Below are 20,897 nucleotides of genomic sequence, written 5' to 3'. Positions count from 1 at the left end.
AAGCGAGCCGCCGAGGGTGCGGAGGTCGTCGGGGAAGAAGGACAGCTCTGTTGCTAGGCAACCCGCCCTGGGCCCGCCTCCCGCCCGCGTTGCTAAGAGACGGCGAGGCCTGGGGGGGCGGCGGAGCGGGCCCTACGTGCTGACGCTAATTGTATATGAGCGCGAGCGGCGGGCTCTCGGGTCTTTTTTAGCGCCATCTGCTCGCGGCGCCGCCTCCTGCTCCTCCCGCCGCCGCCCTGAGTCACTGCCTGCGCAGCTCCGGCCGCCTGGCTCCCCGTGCTAACCACCGGTAACGGATGGGGGCCTGAAAGGGAAAGGGGGGGGCGCAGAAGCGGTCCGGCGGCCTGCGCGGAGGGGAGGGACGCGGAGCCGACAGCGGGGGGGGCCGCTGGCCTCTGGGGCCTCCCGGGTCGTCCCGTGAGGCCGGAGCCCGAGCGGTCCGCAGAGTTTGGTAGCCCGTAGCCCGCCAGGGCCTCCGGAGCGGCCGGCGCTACGCTCGGGGGCGGCCGGGGAGGCGCGGGGGTCGGTGCGGCCTGGGAAGCCCGAGGGCCGCGCTGGGCTGCGCCGCGGCCCCCTGAGCCCCACCGGCTTCTCCGCGCGGACGGGAGCGAGGCCGCGGTCTCGCTCAGGCGCTCTGAGCGGCGGCCGTGCCGCTGGGGGCCGGGCGACGGCCGGCGTGCCGGCCGGGTTCGAGCGCTGAGCCCACCGCCTCCTCGACTCCCCCGCTTCCTCAAAAATAATCCCCGGAGGGAGGCCGCTGGGGGATGGAAAGAACGGCGGAGGCTGCGAATTCCGATGGGAGGGAGGGGATGTGAAGGGACGAGGCCCGGAGGGGGCGGGGAGGCTGCGAGGCTGCTGGGCTCTCCGCCCACTGGAGGCGGCGACCGTGCTGGGAGGGGAAACCCCGGGCGGCTTCCCTCGACACGTGGCCGCCGCCTGGGCTCGATTGGAGACCCCCGGGCGGCTTGTCCTTACTTTCCGGAGAGCTGTCGGGAGGTGGTGGGATGGGGGAACTAATAGTGAGTAAATAAGTCCGGCAGCCCTTGGCTTTCAAACTTCTACCTGCTGATCTTTGGTCTTTATCTTTTTATTGGTGTGGTAGGTGATGGATGATGGAGGAGGGCCTCCACTGCTAGGATCTTAAAGAATTAACGCCTGTATTGGGTTCATGGTAGCTGTTATCATCAAAGATTGTGTGTGTGTGTGTGTGTGTGTGTGTGTGTGTGTATCTCCAGTACACTTAGAATTTGGACGGGTGTCTTGACCACGGTTTCATATTAGGGGAAAATTTATCCTAATTAATCTAATCCTGTAAACGGTTCTAAGATGGAAATAAACGATTTGGCCTGCACTCTTCTTAATTCTGTTAGGACTTCTTTTGCATTCTTACAAATTAGTTCCTTTATTGAAGTTCCCAAAATAGGTTACTTATCTAGCTGTGTTGTTTTTAAGGTGTATGGGGAGGTGGAGGAAGTATGGGGTGGAAAGGAGGCATTAATGTAAACTTAAATGGGCCAAGTTAGTAGCTTGCTGTCTTGTCTATGCCTCTACTTCCCATAAATGGAGGCAGTGAAAGGAGGCGGGGAATGCGGTCTGTCTGGGAGGTCTAGGCTTTCAGAGTACATAAAGAATGAATCCGGCTCAAGAAGCCCCTAGTTTAGATCATCACTGCCTGATAAATGATTAGTAACTAGTTCTGTAATGACTGCACTTTAAAAGCTCGTAACACTTTGCCTGGTTTCAGAAGAGCTACAAAACAAAATTTGCTGTTTTTTGAAACTAGCATCAAAATACCTTTTAAGATTAATATTTAAGTCCTGTTCTCTTGTCAGGTTACATTAACACTCTTGTACTTATTTTACTTAGGAAGTAGTAACATTGTACCTTTGGATAAGGGGGGTAACCTTACCTATAGAGTAACTTGTTTCAAACTATTGGGAGGTAAATAAGCTTTCCAGTTACCATCTGGGACTAAGTCTCATGCTTGTTTGAAGTTGTTCAAATTCATAAAATAACAATTTTTTTAAAATTAAGAGTTCAAATTAATGGTCAAAATTAAAATGGGCAATTTACTTCTAGTACGACTGGTCCTTTGGAGGATAGATGGAACTAAACATTTGTTATGAAAGCTTGACTTTATGGATTACATATCAGGTCAACATTGTGTTAATTTGATAAATGTAATTTTAAATTCGTATCAGTTTGAAAAATATGTAATTTTATCTGTTGCAAAATACTTATTTTTTTTTAATATATGAAATTTATTGTCAAATTGGTTTCCATACAACACCCAGTGCTCATCCCAAAAGGTGCCCTCCTCAATACCCATCACCCACCCTCCCGCAAAATACTTATTTTTGATATTGGACTTATTGACAATATTAAGCTAATGCTAAATGTGGCACATGACTGTTCTTGTTCTCTAGAGATTAAAAAAAAACAACTCAAACCCAACACTTGTCCAGAATTAACTTAATCCAAAATGCTATTGCTCATTATTGTGTCCAGGTAACTGATTGGATTCTCAACTCCCCAGATTACATTAAAAACAGCCCTTTGGGGGGCACCTGGGTGGCTCAGTCGGTTAATTGTCTTACTTTGGCTCAGGTCTCATGATCTCGTGGTTCATGAGTTCAAACCCTGCGTCGGGCTCTGTACTGACAGCTCAGAGCCTGGAGCCTGCTTCGGATTCTGTGTCTCCATCTCTCTGCGCCTCCCCTGCTCGCACGCTGTCTCCACCCCCCCCCAAAAATAAACATTAAAAAAATGTAAAAAACAGATCTTTTGTAGGAAAAGGGGCTAAAAGAGGCAAAATCTATTTGACTTTAAGGTATGAAGAAGTCAAAATGAACTAAGACTTTGCTCATTTTTTGGTTATAAATTTGAAAGGTTAATGAAAATAAGATTAGGATGAATCCTGATCAGTTTTGAAAAGTGATGATCAGTCTATTCAGATTCTCAAGTCTGATCAAAGCTGTAATTGTTTTTATTTGATTCCTAGAGTAAATATTTTAGCATCTATGTGGACATAATATCTTTTTTTTTTTTTTTCAACGTTTATTTATTTTTGGGACAGAGAGAGACAGAGCATGAACGGGGGAGGGGCAGAGAGAGAGGGAGACACAGAATCGGAAACAGGCTCCAGGCTCCGAGCCATCAGCCCAGAGCCTGACGCGGGGCTCGAACTCAAGGACCGCGAGATCGTGACCTGGCTGAAGTCGGACGCTTAACCGACTGCGCCACCCAGGCGCCCCTATGTGGACATAATATCTTAACACATGAGAAAAAGAATCATAGATATACAATGTTGAATTGTGATGAAGGCTACAAAGAAAAAGTGGGGGATGGTATTTATAACATTCTTTTTATGGAAGACCTGTTTAATAGTAATATTAAGCACCATTTCATACTAATTTCATCTGAGTAAGAAGTTCTCCTTGTTGGGCAGAGTAGGGGTTAGAAGGTGAATGTTGTTGCTTTTGCCCATCCTTGTAAGTTATTTAGTACATTGATATGAAACCACTAGATCACATTATTGCACTTGCCATAGAAAGTGGTCCCTGTACTTTTGGTTACCAACACTGCACTTTTACTGCTACACACTTGATACATTTTTACTTGTTCAGAAATTTTGTACATTTTGACTTTTATTGGGGAAGGGGGCTGTAATTTTGAAGAGCTTATTAATTACATTTAATTACCTATTACGTTTAATTTTCTAAGGTAAAGAGGGTACAGAAGAACACAACAGGGATAAATAATGTAACAGCACAAATTACTCTGTGTATTATTAACTAATTTAATGATCCTAGAGGTAGGTAGTATCAACATTTTAATGTGGAAACTGAAGTACAGAGCAGTCAAAGATCTTATCCAAGGTTACATAACCGAGCAGTGATGACTTATGAGGCTTTTGTATTATTTTTTTTTTTTAATTTTTTTTTTCAACATTTATTTATTTTTGGGACAGAGAGAGACAGAGCATGAACGGGGGAGGGGCAGAGAGAGAGGGAGACACAGAATCAGAAACAGGCTCCAGGCTCTGAGCCATCAGCCCAGAGCCTGACGCGGGGCTCGAACTCACGGACCGCGAGATCGTGACCTGGCTGAAGTCGGACGCTTAACCGACTGCACCACCCAGGCGCCCCTGTATTGGTTTTTAAAGTGGGTTCCCTTGATTTAAACTGTTAGCTATATATCAGCTTGGAATTCATAAAGCACACTTGCTGAAGTTCCACTCTGCTCCAGTAGAAAAGCTACAGTATTTATAGGTCATGGAGTCATCCAACATGAAGTTTGTTTTCATATAGTAAAGTGATGGCTCCTAAGCTTTTTGTCTGCTGTGTGTGTGTGTGTATTTCCCCCAACCATGTAAATAAATTGGTTTTATTAATGCTGGGTGAATTTTTAGCAAGTTTTTAGTCCAGCCCAGGTATGTTTCTCTGCTGTTGGATCAGATGATACTCTAGATAATGAGCTCCCTTGGACAGAAGGTATGCGGTGTTCTCAAATAGAAGTCCTTTTTGCTTGGGTCTCAAAGACAAGTCCGTTCTAAGTCAGCTGTTGACCTCCCAGAATTGAAAAACTGAGCCTAAAGAATATGGTACTCAAACTATAAGATTGTGTTGGAGTCAAATAAAGTTATTGAGCCTCTGGACCACTAAAAATAGTATTAATAGGACAACAGTGTCTTAAATATAGATTTGTTTAAAGTGTATTTGGAGGGAGATGTGAGGTCTCAGGTAAAGGGAAATCTTATCTTTGGGATATTACCAGTTCCCTTCAACTCTTGCTTTCAGACATTTGTAATCTTTAGTGATTGGCTGTTTCCACATGAAGTAGTCATTTTCTGTAAAGGAACAACAACTAGTATATTACTGTATAATCTATGTAATGTAGGCTTTGATAGAGCAGGCACTTTGGTTTTTGGAATAGTGGACTGGGCACGGGTTTCGGGAGTCACATTTGTTGCTGAGCAAGTTGCTTAGTATTCTACCTGCAGGTAAAGGGGAGCCTGTAATAATCCCTTACAGAGTAGGCTTCATAAAGGTTAGCTCTCTTACTGAAAGTAAAGAGGACTTAATTCAGAATCCAGTTTTCTGGAATGGTGAGAAGTTATTTGATAACACGTCTCTGGACGTCTAGCTACTACAAGACCACAAAATAATCAGTGGTCTAATTCACTCACTTGTTTTCCCTCTTTGTTCAGTGGAAGATTTTCTTTGTGTACAAGTTCTCAGGTTAAGATTTGCCTTCAGTCACGATATCATGAGCTATGTCTTTCAATTGAGATCTTCCAAATGCTACATATATTGGGTAGTGAATTCATTCAATCTTTTGTTAGAGTGACGTTTTCATTTCTAGTAATGCTATTCCTTGAAGTTTATTTTTCTTGATGTTAATGCAGTGATACCGGCTTCCTTTTGGTTAGGATTATATTTTACTTGGCAACTCTATATCCTATGTTATAGATGTGTTTCTTATAAATGGGATGTAGTTGGATTTTCTTAAATCCTCCCTGACAATTTTTAATGGGAGTTTTAGTTGATTTACATTGAACATTATTATGATGTTTAGGTTTAAATATTTTTTATGTGCTTTCCGTTTGTCCAGACTATCTTTTTTTTTCTTTTAGGTTGGTATAAAAATACACTTATAAATTTAAATTATTTTTCTTCTACTTTGGAAATTGCATGTTTGGTTTCTAATTTTTTGTAAGTCATCCCGGAAATTATAGCATGCCTGCTGAGGGACATAAGAATACTTTAATCTATTACCCCCACCCCAACTTAGTGTTGTGATGGTTTTCATTTTTAACACACTAGGCAGTGATGGTATTTGAAAATGTTTATTTAGATAAATGCAATCATCCTTTTTACTCCTTATTTCTTCTTGCAAATTACATCTGTTTGGGATCACTTGCCTTCTGCCTGAAGAATATACTTAACAGAGTGTTCTTAGTGAAAATGCTAGAGGTGTTTTTTCCAGAAAGTATCTGTTTCACTTTCATTCTTAGAGGATGTTTTAGTTGGGTATAATATTCTAAGATCCTTGGCTGTTTTCAGCAAATTGAGGATTCTGTTGTCTTTTGGTGTCTATTGAAGAGAAGACAGCTGTCTTTTTGTGGGTTTAAAATTAATCTGAATGTTTTCTCTTTGTGCTTTTGTGGTGACTAAAAGACTCCTTTGTCTTTAATGTCTTGCTTTTTCACATATCTAAGTGTGAGTTTCTTTTTTATGTATCCTGATTGGGACTTGTAGGGCTGTCTTTGATCAGTTCTGGAAAATTCTTGCCTATTAGTTTTTTCAAATATTTTCTGCATTCTCTTCTCTACTCCTAGAGCTTGTATTAAATATTTGTTAGACTTTATTGTATTCTCAAATATCATGTAACATCAGTATTTTGTATCCTTTAGTGTCTGCCATATTTTGGAAGATTTCTTCTAAGCTTGCTTCCCTCAATTATCTTTCTAGCTTGGTTTTGTCTACTGATAAACCTGTTCCCCCTCCCCCCCATTTTTTTCCCCAAGATTTTATTTAAATTCAAGTTAACATATAGTGTAGTGTAGTAGTATTCAGGGGAAGAATTTAGTGATTCATCAGTTATATGTAACACACAGTGCTCCTCACAAGTACCCTCCTTAATGTCCATCACCCATTTAGTTCACTCTCCCTCCAGCAATCCTCAGTTTGTTCTCTATAGTTAAGAGTCTCTTATGGTTTCCCTCCCTCTCCGTTTTTATCTTGTTTATTTTTCCTTCCCTTCCCCTATGTTTATACTTCTTATTTCTTAAATTCCACATATGAATGAAATCAAATAGTATTTTTCTCTGACTGATTTATTTTCCTTAGCATAGTACACTCTAGCTCCATCCACATTGCAAATTGCAAGATTTCGTTCTTTTTGATGGCTGAGTAATATTCCATTTTGTGTGTGTGTGTGTGTGTGTGTGTGTGTGTGTGTGTGTGTACACACACCTTCTTTATCCATTTATCAGTCGATGGACATGTGGGCTCTTTCCATAATTTGGCTGTTGATAGTGCTGCTGTAAACACTGGGGTGCATGTACCCCTTCAAATCAGTATTTATCCTTTGGGTAAATACTTAGTAGTGCAGTTGCTAGGTCGTAGGGTAGTTCTATTTTTTAACTTTTTGAGGATCCTCCATACTGGTTTCCAAAGTGGCTGTGCCAGTTTGCATTCCCACTAACAGTGCAAGAGGGTTTCCCTTTCCTCATCATCAGCAATTATTTCCTGAGTTGTTAATTTTAGCCATTCCGACAGGTGTGAGGTGGTATCTCATTGTGGTTTTGATTTGTATTTCTCTGATGATAAGTGATGATAAACCTGTCCGTTTAGCTTGATTTCCATTATTTCTATTTCTAGAAGTTCTATTTAGTTCTTTGCCAAATTTGCCATATCATGTTTAATAGATGGCCGTTCTTTGCAGATACTGAGCCTAGTTATTTGTCTATGATAGTTATAAGTTTGTTTACAGTCCTTTTGACAACATTTAGGTCTTTATAAGGACAGATTTGTGTTGTATTCTTTTCTCTTGCCCTTACTGCTCTTGAAAACTTTTATGAATTATTTGAGGTCTAGGATGAAGGTGCCTTTCACTTAACATTTGGATATGTGGGTGCTTAGGAACACTATCAGGCAGAGACTGCTTTAAGCTCAGGGCTTGAGGTTTTGGGACCAAACTGATAAAGTGAATCTGGGCTTTTGTCCAAGAGAACTGGTTTATTATTCCTGATAATGCAGCACTTTTGGGCATCTGCTTGATATGGAGGGTTACTATAAAGGTTTCTTGCCATCTTGAATAGGTCTAGGGCTTTTGATTTCACCTGTCAGTAGTTAAAACTGAAATTCAAATTTGAGATTGGCATTTGTTCTCAGGGTCTTTTTCTGATTATCATTTTGCTTTTAGTTTGGGGTTAGTAATTCCTTGCTGTCTTATTGGAATTTTCCTTGATTTTAAGATTTCAATAGATACTTATTCTGTACTTTCAATTATTTTTTATTGGTAGAGTTGGTCTGCAAAATATAGCTTGTCACTACTAGAAATGGAAATTCTTCAGATCTTTTAGAGAGCAATTTTATGTCTGATAAATAAAATTCTCATTGATTATTTAATATTGAGTGCAGTGAAAAAACTAATGTAGGTATTGACTGAAACCTGTGTTCTTCAATGTGATCTGATTATCTGAGAACCACCTGCCTCAGAAGCTGGGTTTCTTGTTTATAATGCAGATTTTTGGGTCCACGGTCTCAGACCTGTTGGTTCAGAATCTGGGCATGGGAATCAATCTTTTTTCTTTTAAATGAACTTATTTGTAATTTTAGATTTACAAAAAAGTTGTAGAGATACTCCCAAGAGTTCCTATATGCCCCTTACCCAGTTTTCCTTAATGTTAACATCTTACATTACCACGGTGCATTCACTGGTCAGTCTGTACATTTTAACAATCATCTCCGCAGTTAATTTTGCAGAATACTGACCCTGTGCTAAGATAATTAAAACTGGACAGAATTCAAAAGTAGCTTGTGTTTATTGAGTGTTTAGTGGATACCAAACACAAGTCATTTATGAATTTGCATCTTGATAAGAGCAGTTCAGTGAAGGAACAATTTTTTTTTTCCTATTTTTTTGGAGATGGTAAATAAGACCAGAAGTTGTTTGCCTGAGCTAGATTTTCACGAAGCTGGTGTCAACCCAAATGGTCTGAGTACAAAATTAGGCCTGCTTTAAAAAACAAGAATGTGTACAACCAAGAAATCTAATTTAGCTAGAGTGGGCAGATTGGAGAAGGCCTCTCCGAAGAAGTAAATGCCATCCTGTTCTGTCTTGAATCATCTTTAATAAAGAATCAAAAGAATTTCATTTTAAGAGTTACAATTCTAAATGTAACTCCACAAAGCAGTGTAGCCATTCTTCTGAGTACATGTTAAAATGTTACACAAATTTGAATTTAGAAGTTTTGAGGAGTTTCATATTCTTGATAATTGCTGGATTTATTAGGCTATATATTCAACCCAGCAAGTTCAAAAATTTTAGCAAAATGTATTTGTATATGGGAAAAGCAAGTAATGGAGAATGAAACATAAGTTCTTATTTTCTCCTGGTCTTAATAGGTAACTACTCTTAGGTTTCTGGTAGATCTTTACAGAAATGTTTTATTCATAAACTATGTGCAAGAGTATGCATATTCATATAAATACATGTGCGGACACACACACACACACACACACACACACACACACATACATATTCCTGTCCAGGTTGGATTTTGCCATACACCCTATGCTCTTTCCATATCAGCTCATATCTGCTTCAGTTTGGCTGCAGAGCGTTTCATTGTATGCACATTCCATGCTAATACTAAGTTTATTTTTGATGAGGTAAGTGATTGCAGCTGCTGTGCCTGTAAGCTGTATGTGCTTGCTGTCTTGAAGGATGCAGTGATTGGCAAAAGCACATATAATCCCTTAAATGCGAATCTTGTGCACTGGTTAGTTGGGAGGGATAGACGTTAGCCAAATAATAACACTAATCTGTAATTACAAACTTGAGACATCTTATTTAAAAAAAATTATTTTTTAATGTTTATTATTGAGAAACTGAGGGAGACAGAGCATGAGCATGGGAGGGGCAGAGAGAAGGGAGACATAGAATCTGAAGCAGGCTCCAGGCTCTGAGCTGTCAGCACAGACACGGGGCTCGAACTCACAAACCGTGAGATCATAACCTGAGCCAAAGTTGGATGCCACCCAGGTGCTCCAAGGCATTTTATGATGGAAAGAAATAGAGCTTTATAGGAGTCTGTACAACCAAGAAATTATTTAGCCAGAATATACAGGTTGGAGAAGTCTCTCTGAAGCATAAAGAGCCAAAAGATGTGTTAACCGAAGTTGGAAGGTGGAAGAACCTTCTAGGCCAGCATGAAAAGCACAGGCCCTTAGGTTCATAAGTTTTTTTTTTCATGTTAGGGTCTCAAATTAAGGCTGGAGATGAATATTTTAAGGTTTTTTTATATTCCTATGGCCAAATTACTCTCCAGAAAGAAAATAGTTCATGGTAACACTAGCCACATTTAAGAATGCATATTCACGGGGCTCCTGAGTGGCTCAGTTGGTTAAGCCTCCAGTTCAGGTCATGAACTTGTAGTTCATGAGTTTGAGCCTGGTGTCTCTCTCGCTCGCTTGCTCGTTTGCTCTCTCAAAAATAAACATAAAAAAAAATGCATATATTCACCACCATTTTCCCTGCATTAAAAGAAATTCCTTGCTGATTTGATAGACAAACTAGAATCCCACTTGTATTTCTTTGACTAATATTCTATATTTTTCTTTTTGAATTAGTATTTCTTCATTATTGTTTGCTAAGTATTTTGTTAATGTTGGCTAATTACCCAGCATCACTAGAGAAATACATTAATGCTAGTAGAAATTATTTAAAACAAAAAATAGAGTAGGATACATTATGAGGAAGAAATATTTTCTTCATAATTTGTTTAAACTATGAATATTAGATCAGTAATATTACTCCAGATATTAACACTTGACTGCTAAAATCAATAACTCTTCTTAACTCTGTAAGTAATAAGCATATAAAACATGCTGATATGAGGAATCACGTCTTGTAGCATTTTGAGAGTTAAAGTCTGTGGTTTGATTTTTAAAAGATTAAAAACTTGATTTTAATGTGGGATCCTAAGCTTGGTTTAGATTATTTTTTTGTAATTTGTGCATTACCTCTGGCATTCAGCCATTTTTCTGCCTGAATATAATACATTTTACCTTAAGTTTTATTTTTCTAAAACCCATATTCTCTAAGTTAATACAGTACTTATCTATAGTAAGAAAGAATTTAGGATATGCCCTGATTAGTTCTAACAGTGTTGACATTAGGTAACCAAGAGTTTGTTGACAATATGCCAGTATATCCAGGATAGCCTTGGGGGTATGGTGGTTATCAGTGATAAGACATGAGGTGCATTCGAAGGGATGGGGAAGGTTTACTTGATATAGGTTGGGACTCAGGACTTTATAACTGCCATTAAGTTGTTTAAAGGGCTGACATTTGGTACAAGAATTATTAAACTTTTAAAAGAGATCTCCAGGAGGGCATAATGAGTACAATAGGTGGCAGATTTTGGCATATGTATGTATATATATATATTTTGTTGTTGGTATTGTTGTTAACATTGACCTTTCTCTCCATAGATACTTGGAGTTCTTACAACATGGCAGACATTGACAAGTAAGTGCCAGATAATTGGTTTTTTGTTGTTGTTTTTTTTTTCTCCTTTTCCAGAGATAGGCTTCACTTTGTACTGTGGTATGGTTAACAGCAGTATTAATAACATTATGCAAATGTATGGTAATATCTGCTATTATAAAAGTGGGGTATGGCATATCTAAGACAAAATAGAGTATATATAATCATTGTCATAAATACGGTAAACCATTTGCTAGTGTTTATTCTTACGAAAGTGCTGAGCACAATAATGAATCAGAAATACTTACAAAATTCATTTTTACCATGCATGTATTTCCCAGAGATTTTACTTTACAGTGTAATGTATCCTACATACAAGATAAAAAGTTTATAAAATGTATGCATAGAGTTTAAGAATAATAGGATATTTACATTCAAGTTTTTAAAAGTACAACATTACTATTAGAAGAAACCCAGTATCCATCTTCTCAATTGCATCCTCCCACCTTTCCAGACATGTAAATACTGTCTTGGCTTTTGTCTAATTCATTTCTTTGTTTTTCTTTAGATTTTTAACACCTATGCATTCTTAAGCAGTTTAATTTTTAACACCTACACATTCTTAATCAGTGTTTAATTTTGGAAATCTGAAAAGCAGTCACAAACTTAGCTGCAAGAGAAAAGCAATATTACTACTACTAGTTGAAATTTCCAAGGTAGGAAGACAAAAAGCAAAAAGATTATCTGGGTCATACTCTGGCTTCAAGTTTCCTCAAGACTTCATTGGGCAAGGCCGTGCACTCTAGAAACAGGTTTAATGAAGTTGGCTTCTGGCAGGGTTCTAGTGTGGATGGGTATCTTGAAGAAATATGGTAAGGGAGAATGGGTGAACTGCACTATTTGTTGCTTATCGTTTCCCATAACTTAGCAATGGATTAAAACTGTACACTTCTGGATGGAGGACATATGCTATGACGATATATCCACAAGGCGCAGGCAGCAGATCATGGAGGTAGGAAGGCAGAAAATTTAGCACAAGGGCATCAGATTCAAGTACATTTAAGAATCTGGCCAGTCCTTCCATACATAAAAAGAATGGCAGCAGGTATTTTAGTGATAATGGCTTTCAAAGTGATTGCCCTCCTGTATTGCCCTGCTCCAATTTGAATTGCTTAACCTTGGTTATACAGTTGTCATTGTGGATCTATTTTATTATCTTCCTGGGGTTTTGTTCCTTTCCTTTGGTTCCTTCTCTCAGGTTTGCTGTTTGCTGTATCCCATGTTGTTTTCTTTTGGTTCTTTAGTACTTTCTTGGACAAGTACAAAGGAAGTAAATTATTTTGAGATCTGACATGACTGAAAATAACTATTTTATCCTTACCTTTGATAGTTTGAGTATAGAATTCTGATTCGAGAATCCTGTTTCTTCAGAAATTTGAAGGCATTGCTCCATTGTTACTTTGCTTCCAGTATTGCTGTGTTGAAGTTCAAAGTCAATTCTTGATCATTGTAATGTGACACTTTTTGTCTTAAATATATACATATATATTTATTTCTGGAAGCTACGCTGGCTTCAGAGTTCTGAAATTTTCACATTGATATATCTATTTTTTTAATTTCTCGTGTTAGGCATTCACTGGTGGACCCTTTCAGTCTGGCAACTTGATGGCTTTCAGTTCTGGGGAATATTCTCGACTTACTTTGTTGATTGTCTTGTTTCTGTTTTCTCTTTCTGGAGCTTCTATTATGTTGTATTGTTGAACTGCTTCTTCTAATTATCTTTTGTCTTATTTTCCATCTTTATCTCTTTGCTCTTCTTTCTGGGCAAAGCTGAAGAAACTTTATCTTTCAACTCTTGAATTGAGTGTCTAAATTTCTGTTATTTTAGTTTTCAGGAGTGTCTCTGCTCTCTGTTCCTGTTTTTATAGCATCTTGTTCCTATTTCATTGATTGTAATATCTTTTTTCTGGATTGTCATATCTTTTCTCTGGATGTTTTTCCTCTTTATAGTATGTTTACTCTTAAATTTTTCTTTCCCCTATTTGTTTTTGTCTCCATGTTAGAGCCTTTCTCAAATAGGAGGTAATACTTGATTGTCTGCTAAGATTGGGGTGGGGAGAACATGCAACTGAGGGAGGTTTAAAAAAAAGTTGTTTGGAAAATTTGACTCTTGGAGTGGGGGAGGCTTTTAATTTAGATTGTAATGTAAGATCATCAGGGTAGGCGTTTGTTGTAAGAATCTGCATTATCAGAATGATGTGTTTTTTTGTTTTTTTGTTTTTTTTTTTATTTCTGGGCTGGTCAGATACCCCAGTGAAGAGTGTCTGGGTAAAGATCTGGCTTTCAGTGTTGTGGAACCCAAATTAGGGAAAGGTTGCTAGGGAAGGGTTGCTACATTCAGCATTCTAGAGTGATACAGTCCTATATCTGAGATACTCTTAGCTGTACCTGTGGTTTTGGACGCTGAGCTCTCAGTTTAACCCTTTCCAGAGAAGAAACTGCCATGCTTCTGCTAGATAGAAGGGGAGGATCTGGGGATTTAACTACTTACCTGTTTTTGTTTAGTTCTCCCTATTTTCTCCACTGTCAGTCTCCCAGCTCTAGTTCTAGAAGTGTCCTTTTTAAGATTCTGTGTTTGGGCTGGTTTTCAGCTTTTCCTATTGCTAACTTAAGGATTTCATTACTCAGTGAAGTTGCTGCTCTTGTCTCCTTGTCCTTCAATGTTTTTTTTGTTTTGTTTTAAAACCCCTTTATCATAATTGAGGTAGGGATTTGGGGAGGATTAAGATCAGAGGAGTATGTGCAGTCTGCCATCTTAACCTTGCAACCCTCATTCTGTTTTAAACTTAAAAAAAAAAAAGAAATTGGTTGTGACAGCTTGATACCCCACCATCCCCTTATTTAATTTTGGATGCTTGTGAGCTCTAGGAGGATGGGAGGAAAGGAGAATTAAAGCAGGCGTCAGCAAACTTTCTCTGCAAAGGACCTAATTTATAAATATTTAGGCCCCTTGGGCCATATGGTCTAGTTGTAGTTACTCAACTCTGCTGTTGTAGCGTGAAAGCAGCCATAGACCATGCGTAAACGAATTAATGTGGTTGTGTTCTGGTAACATTTTATTTACAAAAATAATGGGCTGTATTTGACCCATGTTTGTGGACCCCTGTTTTAAAGCCTTAAAATGTAGATGTTCAGTAAATTAATAAAATCACACTGGAGGAATAGTTTTGTGGTCTTTAGTGATCTTAAGTCTGAGTATGTTTAAGTTTATAATAAAAGATAATTTCAGAATAATCTGTATAATTTCAGAATAATCTGTATATTTGATGAGAAGGCTGGAATTTTTTCCTTAGTTACAGGAACATAAATCTTGCTGGCAGAACACAGTTGACCTTTTCTATATTTGTCTCTATATGAAAATTAATTTTCCAAATGCTCTTTCTAAACATGAAAGTAACTAAATCTCTAAACCAGATATTAAAATGTAAAATCACACAAGGAATCATATGAAGACCTATACATTAACTTAGATATCCTTATTTCCCTTTTTAATTCCTGTTGAAATTGCATGTTCAAAAACTAGGTTTTTAAGATGAAATGGGGAGAATTTTATCTTCCTACTTTTTCCTTTTCTTTCAATGGTGCCATCCTCCTGGCTTTGCTCCAAGCATGCAGTAGACTCGGGTCTTCTCTTTAACTTTTTGCCCATCTCTACTGTGAAGTAAAGAAAAAGGAGGAAAGTCCAAAGATCATGAGTACAGGCTGATGTGATTGCTCCATAGCCGTCAAGGATCCAGTTCCTTATTCTTCTAAATTCCCTCATTCTGTTGACTTTTATTCTCTCTCTAGGATGCCTTATGGTCCAACATGGCTGTTGGAACTCTAGTCATCACATCCCTATTCTAGGGAGGCAGCAAGATGAGGCCTCCCAGCTGTCTACCATCCTATGTAGGAGGCTTACTTAAAGTTCTATACGACTTTTTAACTCATTGCCCAAACAGAGCCACATAACCCACCTAGCTAAGAGGTAGGCTGAGAAATGTAGGATTTTAAAGCTTGGTGTATTGCCGTGTCCTATAAAATCAGGCTGCTGTTATTCAGAGTGATATCAGTGGATATTGGGTAGAGAGCACATACTTCCTGACCTCTCATTGCCTGTACCAAAACCTACTAAACCACATTTTTAAAGCTTGAAATAGAGGGATGCCTCGCTGGCCCAGTTGGTAGAGCATGCAACTTTTGATCTCAGGTTGTGAGTTCGAACCCCAGGATGGGTGTAGAGATTACTTAAAAGTAAAATCTTAAAAAAAAGTGTGCAATACAAACTTTATATTTGACCATGTGCTTTTAAATGAAATTTTATGTACTTCCAGTTTGTGCTTGTTTACATATGAAGTTAGAGAACTGAATTACCTTTTGAATTTCCTATTTCATATTTTTGAAAGAGGCATATTAACCTAGAAAATAAATTGAAGTTTTTCTATAATTTTTTATTTATTTTTTGGTAATTGGTACATTTGAACCTTGGTGTGATACTATGATATTGTAGCAAAGAACAGTCTGAACTTGATCAAGATTTGGATGATGTTGAAGAAGTAGAAGAAGAAGAAACTGGTGAAGAAACAAAAATCAAAGGTATTATTTTAAATTACTTCAGGAGCCAGTGATTGCTGGCACATGTCTTCTAGAGGGTACTAACAAATACTGTTCCCTTTTGGATCCTTGTTTGCCTTACCCACATAGCCCATACCTCTAGTTCAATAACAGTTTGTATGTGTATATTCGGGTGGGGAAGAAACGAGGGGAAGAGAGGGGTTGAGATGGAATGGTAGTAAGGGAGGGGAAGGTATAGATACAGTTAGTGACCCATCAGAAGTCACTCTGTGTACCCTCTTGCTGCTGCAGTGACATGGCCTAACTGTGTCAGACAGCTGCCCAGGAGTTTTGTCTGAATTTAGAAATGTTACAGGTTGTTTTTGGTGGTACTTCTAAAAAAAACAACACTAGCTTAGAGTGATTTGAAAATGTTCAGTATTTAATAGTAGAAAACCTATAGTTGTATGTCAGTCTTTTAAACCCATTTCAACCAAACAACCAAAAAAGAGATAAGTATTAAATGTAAACAAAAATCAATCACAGTTTTCTTGAGCAAGTAATTCTAGAAGGAAGAGGAGTAGCAATGGTAGTGGAGGTTATGCCTGCAGGTTATGCCCTGTGGGTATGGGCCAAGAATATTGAAGTACCAGATGACTCAACTTTTCATTGTTAAGCCAGATGGAGGTTAATTGTGAAAAGACCTCTGCACGTTAGTTTCAGCTTTCATCTTACAACATTTTCTCGAAAGATATATAGGTCTGTATCCTTAGTGGCCCGTATTGACATTTCTAAAGGCATGTTGGTTATCACAACTGGACATCATCCAATAATCAAATTAGTATTAGGAATTGACCTTTAAAAACACAACTGGGAAGGCTAATATCAATTTTGTGTAATGTCTGTTTATGAAGAAGAGAGGATATAGCAAAATAACTTGTTTCACCTAAATCTGGTATTTTTGGTTTAAGTATGATTTTAGACACCATTAATGAATCATGTTTTGTTTGGCTTTAGTTACAACCTTGATTGTTTCAACTGTTAACATTCTCTATTCAGACATACACAAGCACACTATACTATTAAGCATCAAGCAAAACATTTAGGTTACTCGCTCCACAGTCTTTGTCCCAGGATTTAAACTGTATTTGCAGTTTTCTAATAGTGTGTATTGTCTGCTTCAAAGCATTATCTACAGTCATAGATAGGCATCCGGATGAAGCTTTGAGCTTCTCAAAAATGGAAGGTGTGTGAAACACAATGTAGTAGGAAGAGAAAGGATATTATTCACAGGAGTTGTAGCAATGGCTTTGAGAGATGGTGATGTATTAGATCATTAGGAATCTGAACTTTTCCTAGAGTGGATTTTCCTCCGCTTGCTGCCCATCTCTGTTCAGACCAATGATTTATGGGCTAGTCAGGAAAACTTCATGATTGGATTGTCCTATTAAAATAGCATAATACATTTTCATAAAATCCTTCTTTCGATGCCCTTTTTTTTTTTTTTTTTTTTTTTTTTTTAAAGCGCGTCAGCTGACTGTTCAGATGATGCAAAATCCTCAGATTCTTGCAGCCCTTCAAGAAAGACTTGATGGTCTGGTAGAAACACCAACAGGATACATTGAAAGGTACAAGTTCTTCTTTTCCATAGTCCTTATTTATCCTTCTATAATCAACATTGCAAGTGTACCTATTTTTAAGACCATCTAGGACTTACATTAGTAATAGTGGAAAGCTAATGTCTGTTAGTATCTATTGTAGGATTATTGGGAGTTTAAAATTTTGCCGAGTACCACCAATTTAGAGTTGGTCTTTTCAAAGTTTGACTCTTCTCCACAGGAAATACACTGATCTTAACCATTTCTGAGATTTGTTTGGAGGTTTGCTAGAAGTGCACAGGATTACAGGAAATAATGATTTCTTATTTATTTCACTGGTCCTATAAATCATTAACAATAGCACATATATCTTATTTTGCTTATAATTGTTTTTTTATACTTGGCTTTATGGTTTTAGGATCCATCCCCATTGCTTTCTGCATGTAATCTCTAGTCAGTAGTTTCTAGCTTCTAAATGTTGTCACTTGCGGTGATTTGTGTCCACCATGTTCTATTATACGCTTATTCTTTGATGGATATCTAGATTGCCTCCAAGCTCCATCAACACAAATTCCATTGTAATGGTCATCTTTGTGCATGCCCTCCTAAAGAACTGTGTAAGAATTATTTTGGGTTATGTACTTACCTCATAGGGATTGTTATATGAGGTATGCAAACTTTAAATACTTCTAGCTTGCTTTCTAGAGCCAGTGCATTGAAGGTTGCTCTATCCTTGTGTCCCTGCCAGCAGTTGGTATCATTCACCTTTATGGGTGTTTTGTTTTTTACCAATCGAAGAGGTACGGGCATATTTTGTTTTGTTTGTATTTTCTGTTGTCTACTGAGTTTTGAGCTTTTTTTCATGATTGTGAGCTTTTTAGGTTGCTCATTTGTTGTTCCCTCTGTCCATTTTCCTATTGGGGTTTACTGTCTTTTCCAGGAGTTTCTGTGTATTCTAGGTGTTAATCTGTCATCAGTTTTTAGACTTGTAAATCTTTCGTGTCATTTCTATTAACTTTATCCTTAGCATTCTCCATTAAACAGAAATCCTTAATTTTTATATTTTAAGGTTTTGACCTGTGGCTCATTCTTTCAAGTTTTAGCAAGTCCTTCCTAGTTCCTTCTGTAGTTCCTATTGATTAGTTTTGCCTTTCATCTTTAGGTCTTTAATAATCCCTCTAGAGTTCACCTTTGTATTTAGCTAGGCATTCAGGTTTTTTTGTTTTGTTGTTTTGTTTTGATGAGCTTGTTTTTATCACACTTCACCATGAACAGTTGATTTTTCGCCCATTTATTTGTGATACCACCTTTATTACATACCAGTTTCTTATAAACATCTGTGTTTGTCTTTGAACAGCACTCTTCTGTTTTAATTAATACCGGTTTTAATTAATATGGCTTTTTAGTATGTTTTAATATCTAGCAGGGTGACGATTTAACCTTTCTCCCTGTAGTATCTTCTTCCACCCTTTCCCCTCCCCCTCATTCCCTGTGGAACACACTCTTAAGATTGGCTTAACGGTATGTAGACCTTCATCCCACATATGGTTGCTAGTAAGTTTCTAGGGATTTTCATAAAACAACAGAAAACAGCCCCTCTCAACACACTAAAATTTTTGATAAGAGTTACATTGAGTGTACATATTAACATGGTAGGAAATTATCCTTTTAATGTTACGTTGTCTCATCCACATCTTTGTATTTATTGAGATCATATTCTTACTCTAAATTTTTTTTTCAAAGTCTATTCTTGGTTAATTCCTGTGTACTTTAGTTGTGTTGCTTTTGTGAATATAGTATCTTTTATTGTATCTCCATGTTAGCTGTTGATGTCAAGAAGAGTGCTATTGATTTATTTTTATTTATTTATTTGCTGTTGATCTTGTATCCAGAAATCTTGCTACACTTTGGTAGTAATTTGTTCTTTGTTCTTTGTTCTCCTCCCATAGGCAAAAGATCTTGTCTGCAAGTAATGGCAGTTTTAGCTCTAATCTTTTGTGTTATGTCACACCACGTTTATTTTTCTTTCATTACAGTATTGGCCAGGACTTGCAGTACTGTGTTAAATGTTAGCATTAAACATGAGCATCTTTGTCTTATTTCCAGTCTGGAATGGATATAAAATCTCTCCATTACATTTGGTGTCTACGTAGGATTTTTTGTGACCTTTTTTTCTGTATTCAGATGGTCTTTTGACTTTTTCTTTGAATCTATTAAGTCATATTAAATACAGTTTGGAAATATATTTCAGATACTGAACTCACCTTACTTTCTTGGAATAAACCTACACTGTTGAGTTTAGTTTAATAATTTTATGTAAGGTCGTTATTCATTAGTGAATTGAACTTGTGTGTGTATGTACATATGTATGTATGTACAATACAGAAACTTTCAATGGGATGGTAATTCCAAGCCCTGGTTTTAGAGTGAAGATTTCGATTGCTTAATGAAATAGACACAGCTGCTTTTACTTTTTTCCCTGTTTTCAAAGCAATTTGAATAAGATAGGAATTAACTGTTCGTTGAACAGTTGGTAGAACTCTTCTAAAAATGGACTTTGGTCTTAGGGGTTTGAGAACCCTTATTTGAATTTGTTCTTTTCCTCTTTCCAGTTTCTTGAATTGAATGCTTGAATTGATTTTTTTTTTTTAATCTATCTTTTATGGTCTTAATACTTTGTTTTAATAAATGTTCTATGAATGTAGAGTGAAGATCTATATGCTGGAATTAGTGCAAATTTATTAATTGTGTTGTTCAAGTTCTCTTTATTTCTGCTTATTGATTATCTGCCTGAACTAACAGTTTCTGGGAAGGATGTGTTAAAATTTTCTATTTAATCTCTATTGGTTGTGGATTAGTATATTTTGAAGCTGTATTATTAGCTATATGTTTGTGACGTATACATCTTGTCCTTATGTTCTAGTTTACAAGACTAAAATGTCCTCTTTTGTATTTTGTGTTATTTTTGTTGTTGTTGTTGTTATGAATTCAGTTTTGTCTGATATTAAGATAGCTATTCCAGCTTGCTTTCTTTCTCTTCCTTCCTTTGCCTGGCATGTCTTTTTCCATCCTTGTATCTTATCTCTAGTAAGAAAGTTTGCTCGCTTCATTATTAGTGGTTTCAAACTCTTTGCAGTTCTTGAAGGTGGTATTGTTTTTGGACTTAATTGCTATTATTTTATTTTATAATTTATCGTACTTTCTTTTTTCCTCCTTTTCTGCTTTCCATTAAATAATTCTGGTTGTCTTCTGCTGGCTTCAAAGTTACTGCATTCTACTTTTTGTTATTATGGTAAAGAGGCTCAAAACCTAATACCCCTATTGATTTCTTAAATTTACCAATGTCTGTATTGTTTATAAATACACATCTTCTAGTCCTCTTTTTGTTCATCAAAACATCAGTAAAATTTACCAAGATATTTGGCTGCCCATATCTTATATAGTGTTCCCGAGTTGTTTTTTTTTAACTTTTTCAAAAATTACTTT

The 20,897-nt window shown here is 37.6% G+C and overlaps 1 protein-coding gene across 17 annotated transcripts in view; it reads left to right on the top strand.

Annotated features, from left to right (window-relative positions):
- The first annotated feature begins 202 nt into the window (after positions 1-202).
- NAP1L1 (nucleosome assembly protein 1 like 1) overlaps positions 203-20,897 on the top strand; it is a 33,911-nt gene continuing 13,216 nt past the window's right edge. For 3 of the 17 annotated variants that reach the window (XM_043561498.1, XM_043561497.1, XM_043561496.1), the window contains exons 1-4: positions 203-289; positions 11,226-11,262; positions 15,770-15,855; positions 17,339-17,441. In XM_043561498.1, coding sequence (XP_043417433.1) covers positions 11,246-11,262; positions 15,770-15,855; positions 17,339-17,441 — 206 coding nt within the window. In that variant the 5' untranslated portion in view covers positions 203-289; positions 11,226-11,245. Of the gene's footprint in view, positions 290-887; positions 1,020-11,225; positions 11,263-15,769; positions 15,856-17,338; positions 17,442-20,897 lie in introns of those variants that run through there. The other 14 variants (XM_043561505.1, XM_043561501.1, XM_043561507.1 and 11 more) reach the window with 10 other exon arrangements.

The sequence above is a fragment of the Prionailurus bengalensis genome, chromosome B4, assembly GCF_016509475.1.
Source record: "Prionailurus bengalensis isolate Pbe53 chromosome B4, Fcat_Pben_1.1_paternal_pri, whole genome shotgun sequence".
Taxonomy (NCBI): Eukaryota; Metazoa; Chordata; class Mammalia; order Carnivora; family Felidae; genus Prionailurus; species Prionailurus bengalensis.
This window is presented reverse-complemented; position numbering and strand designations above follow the sequence as displayed.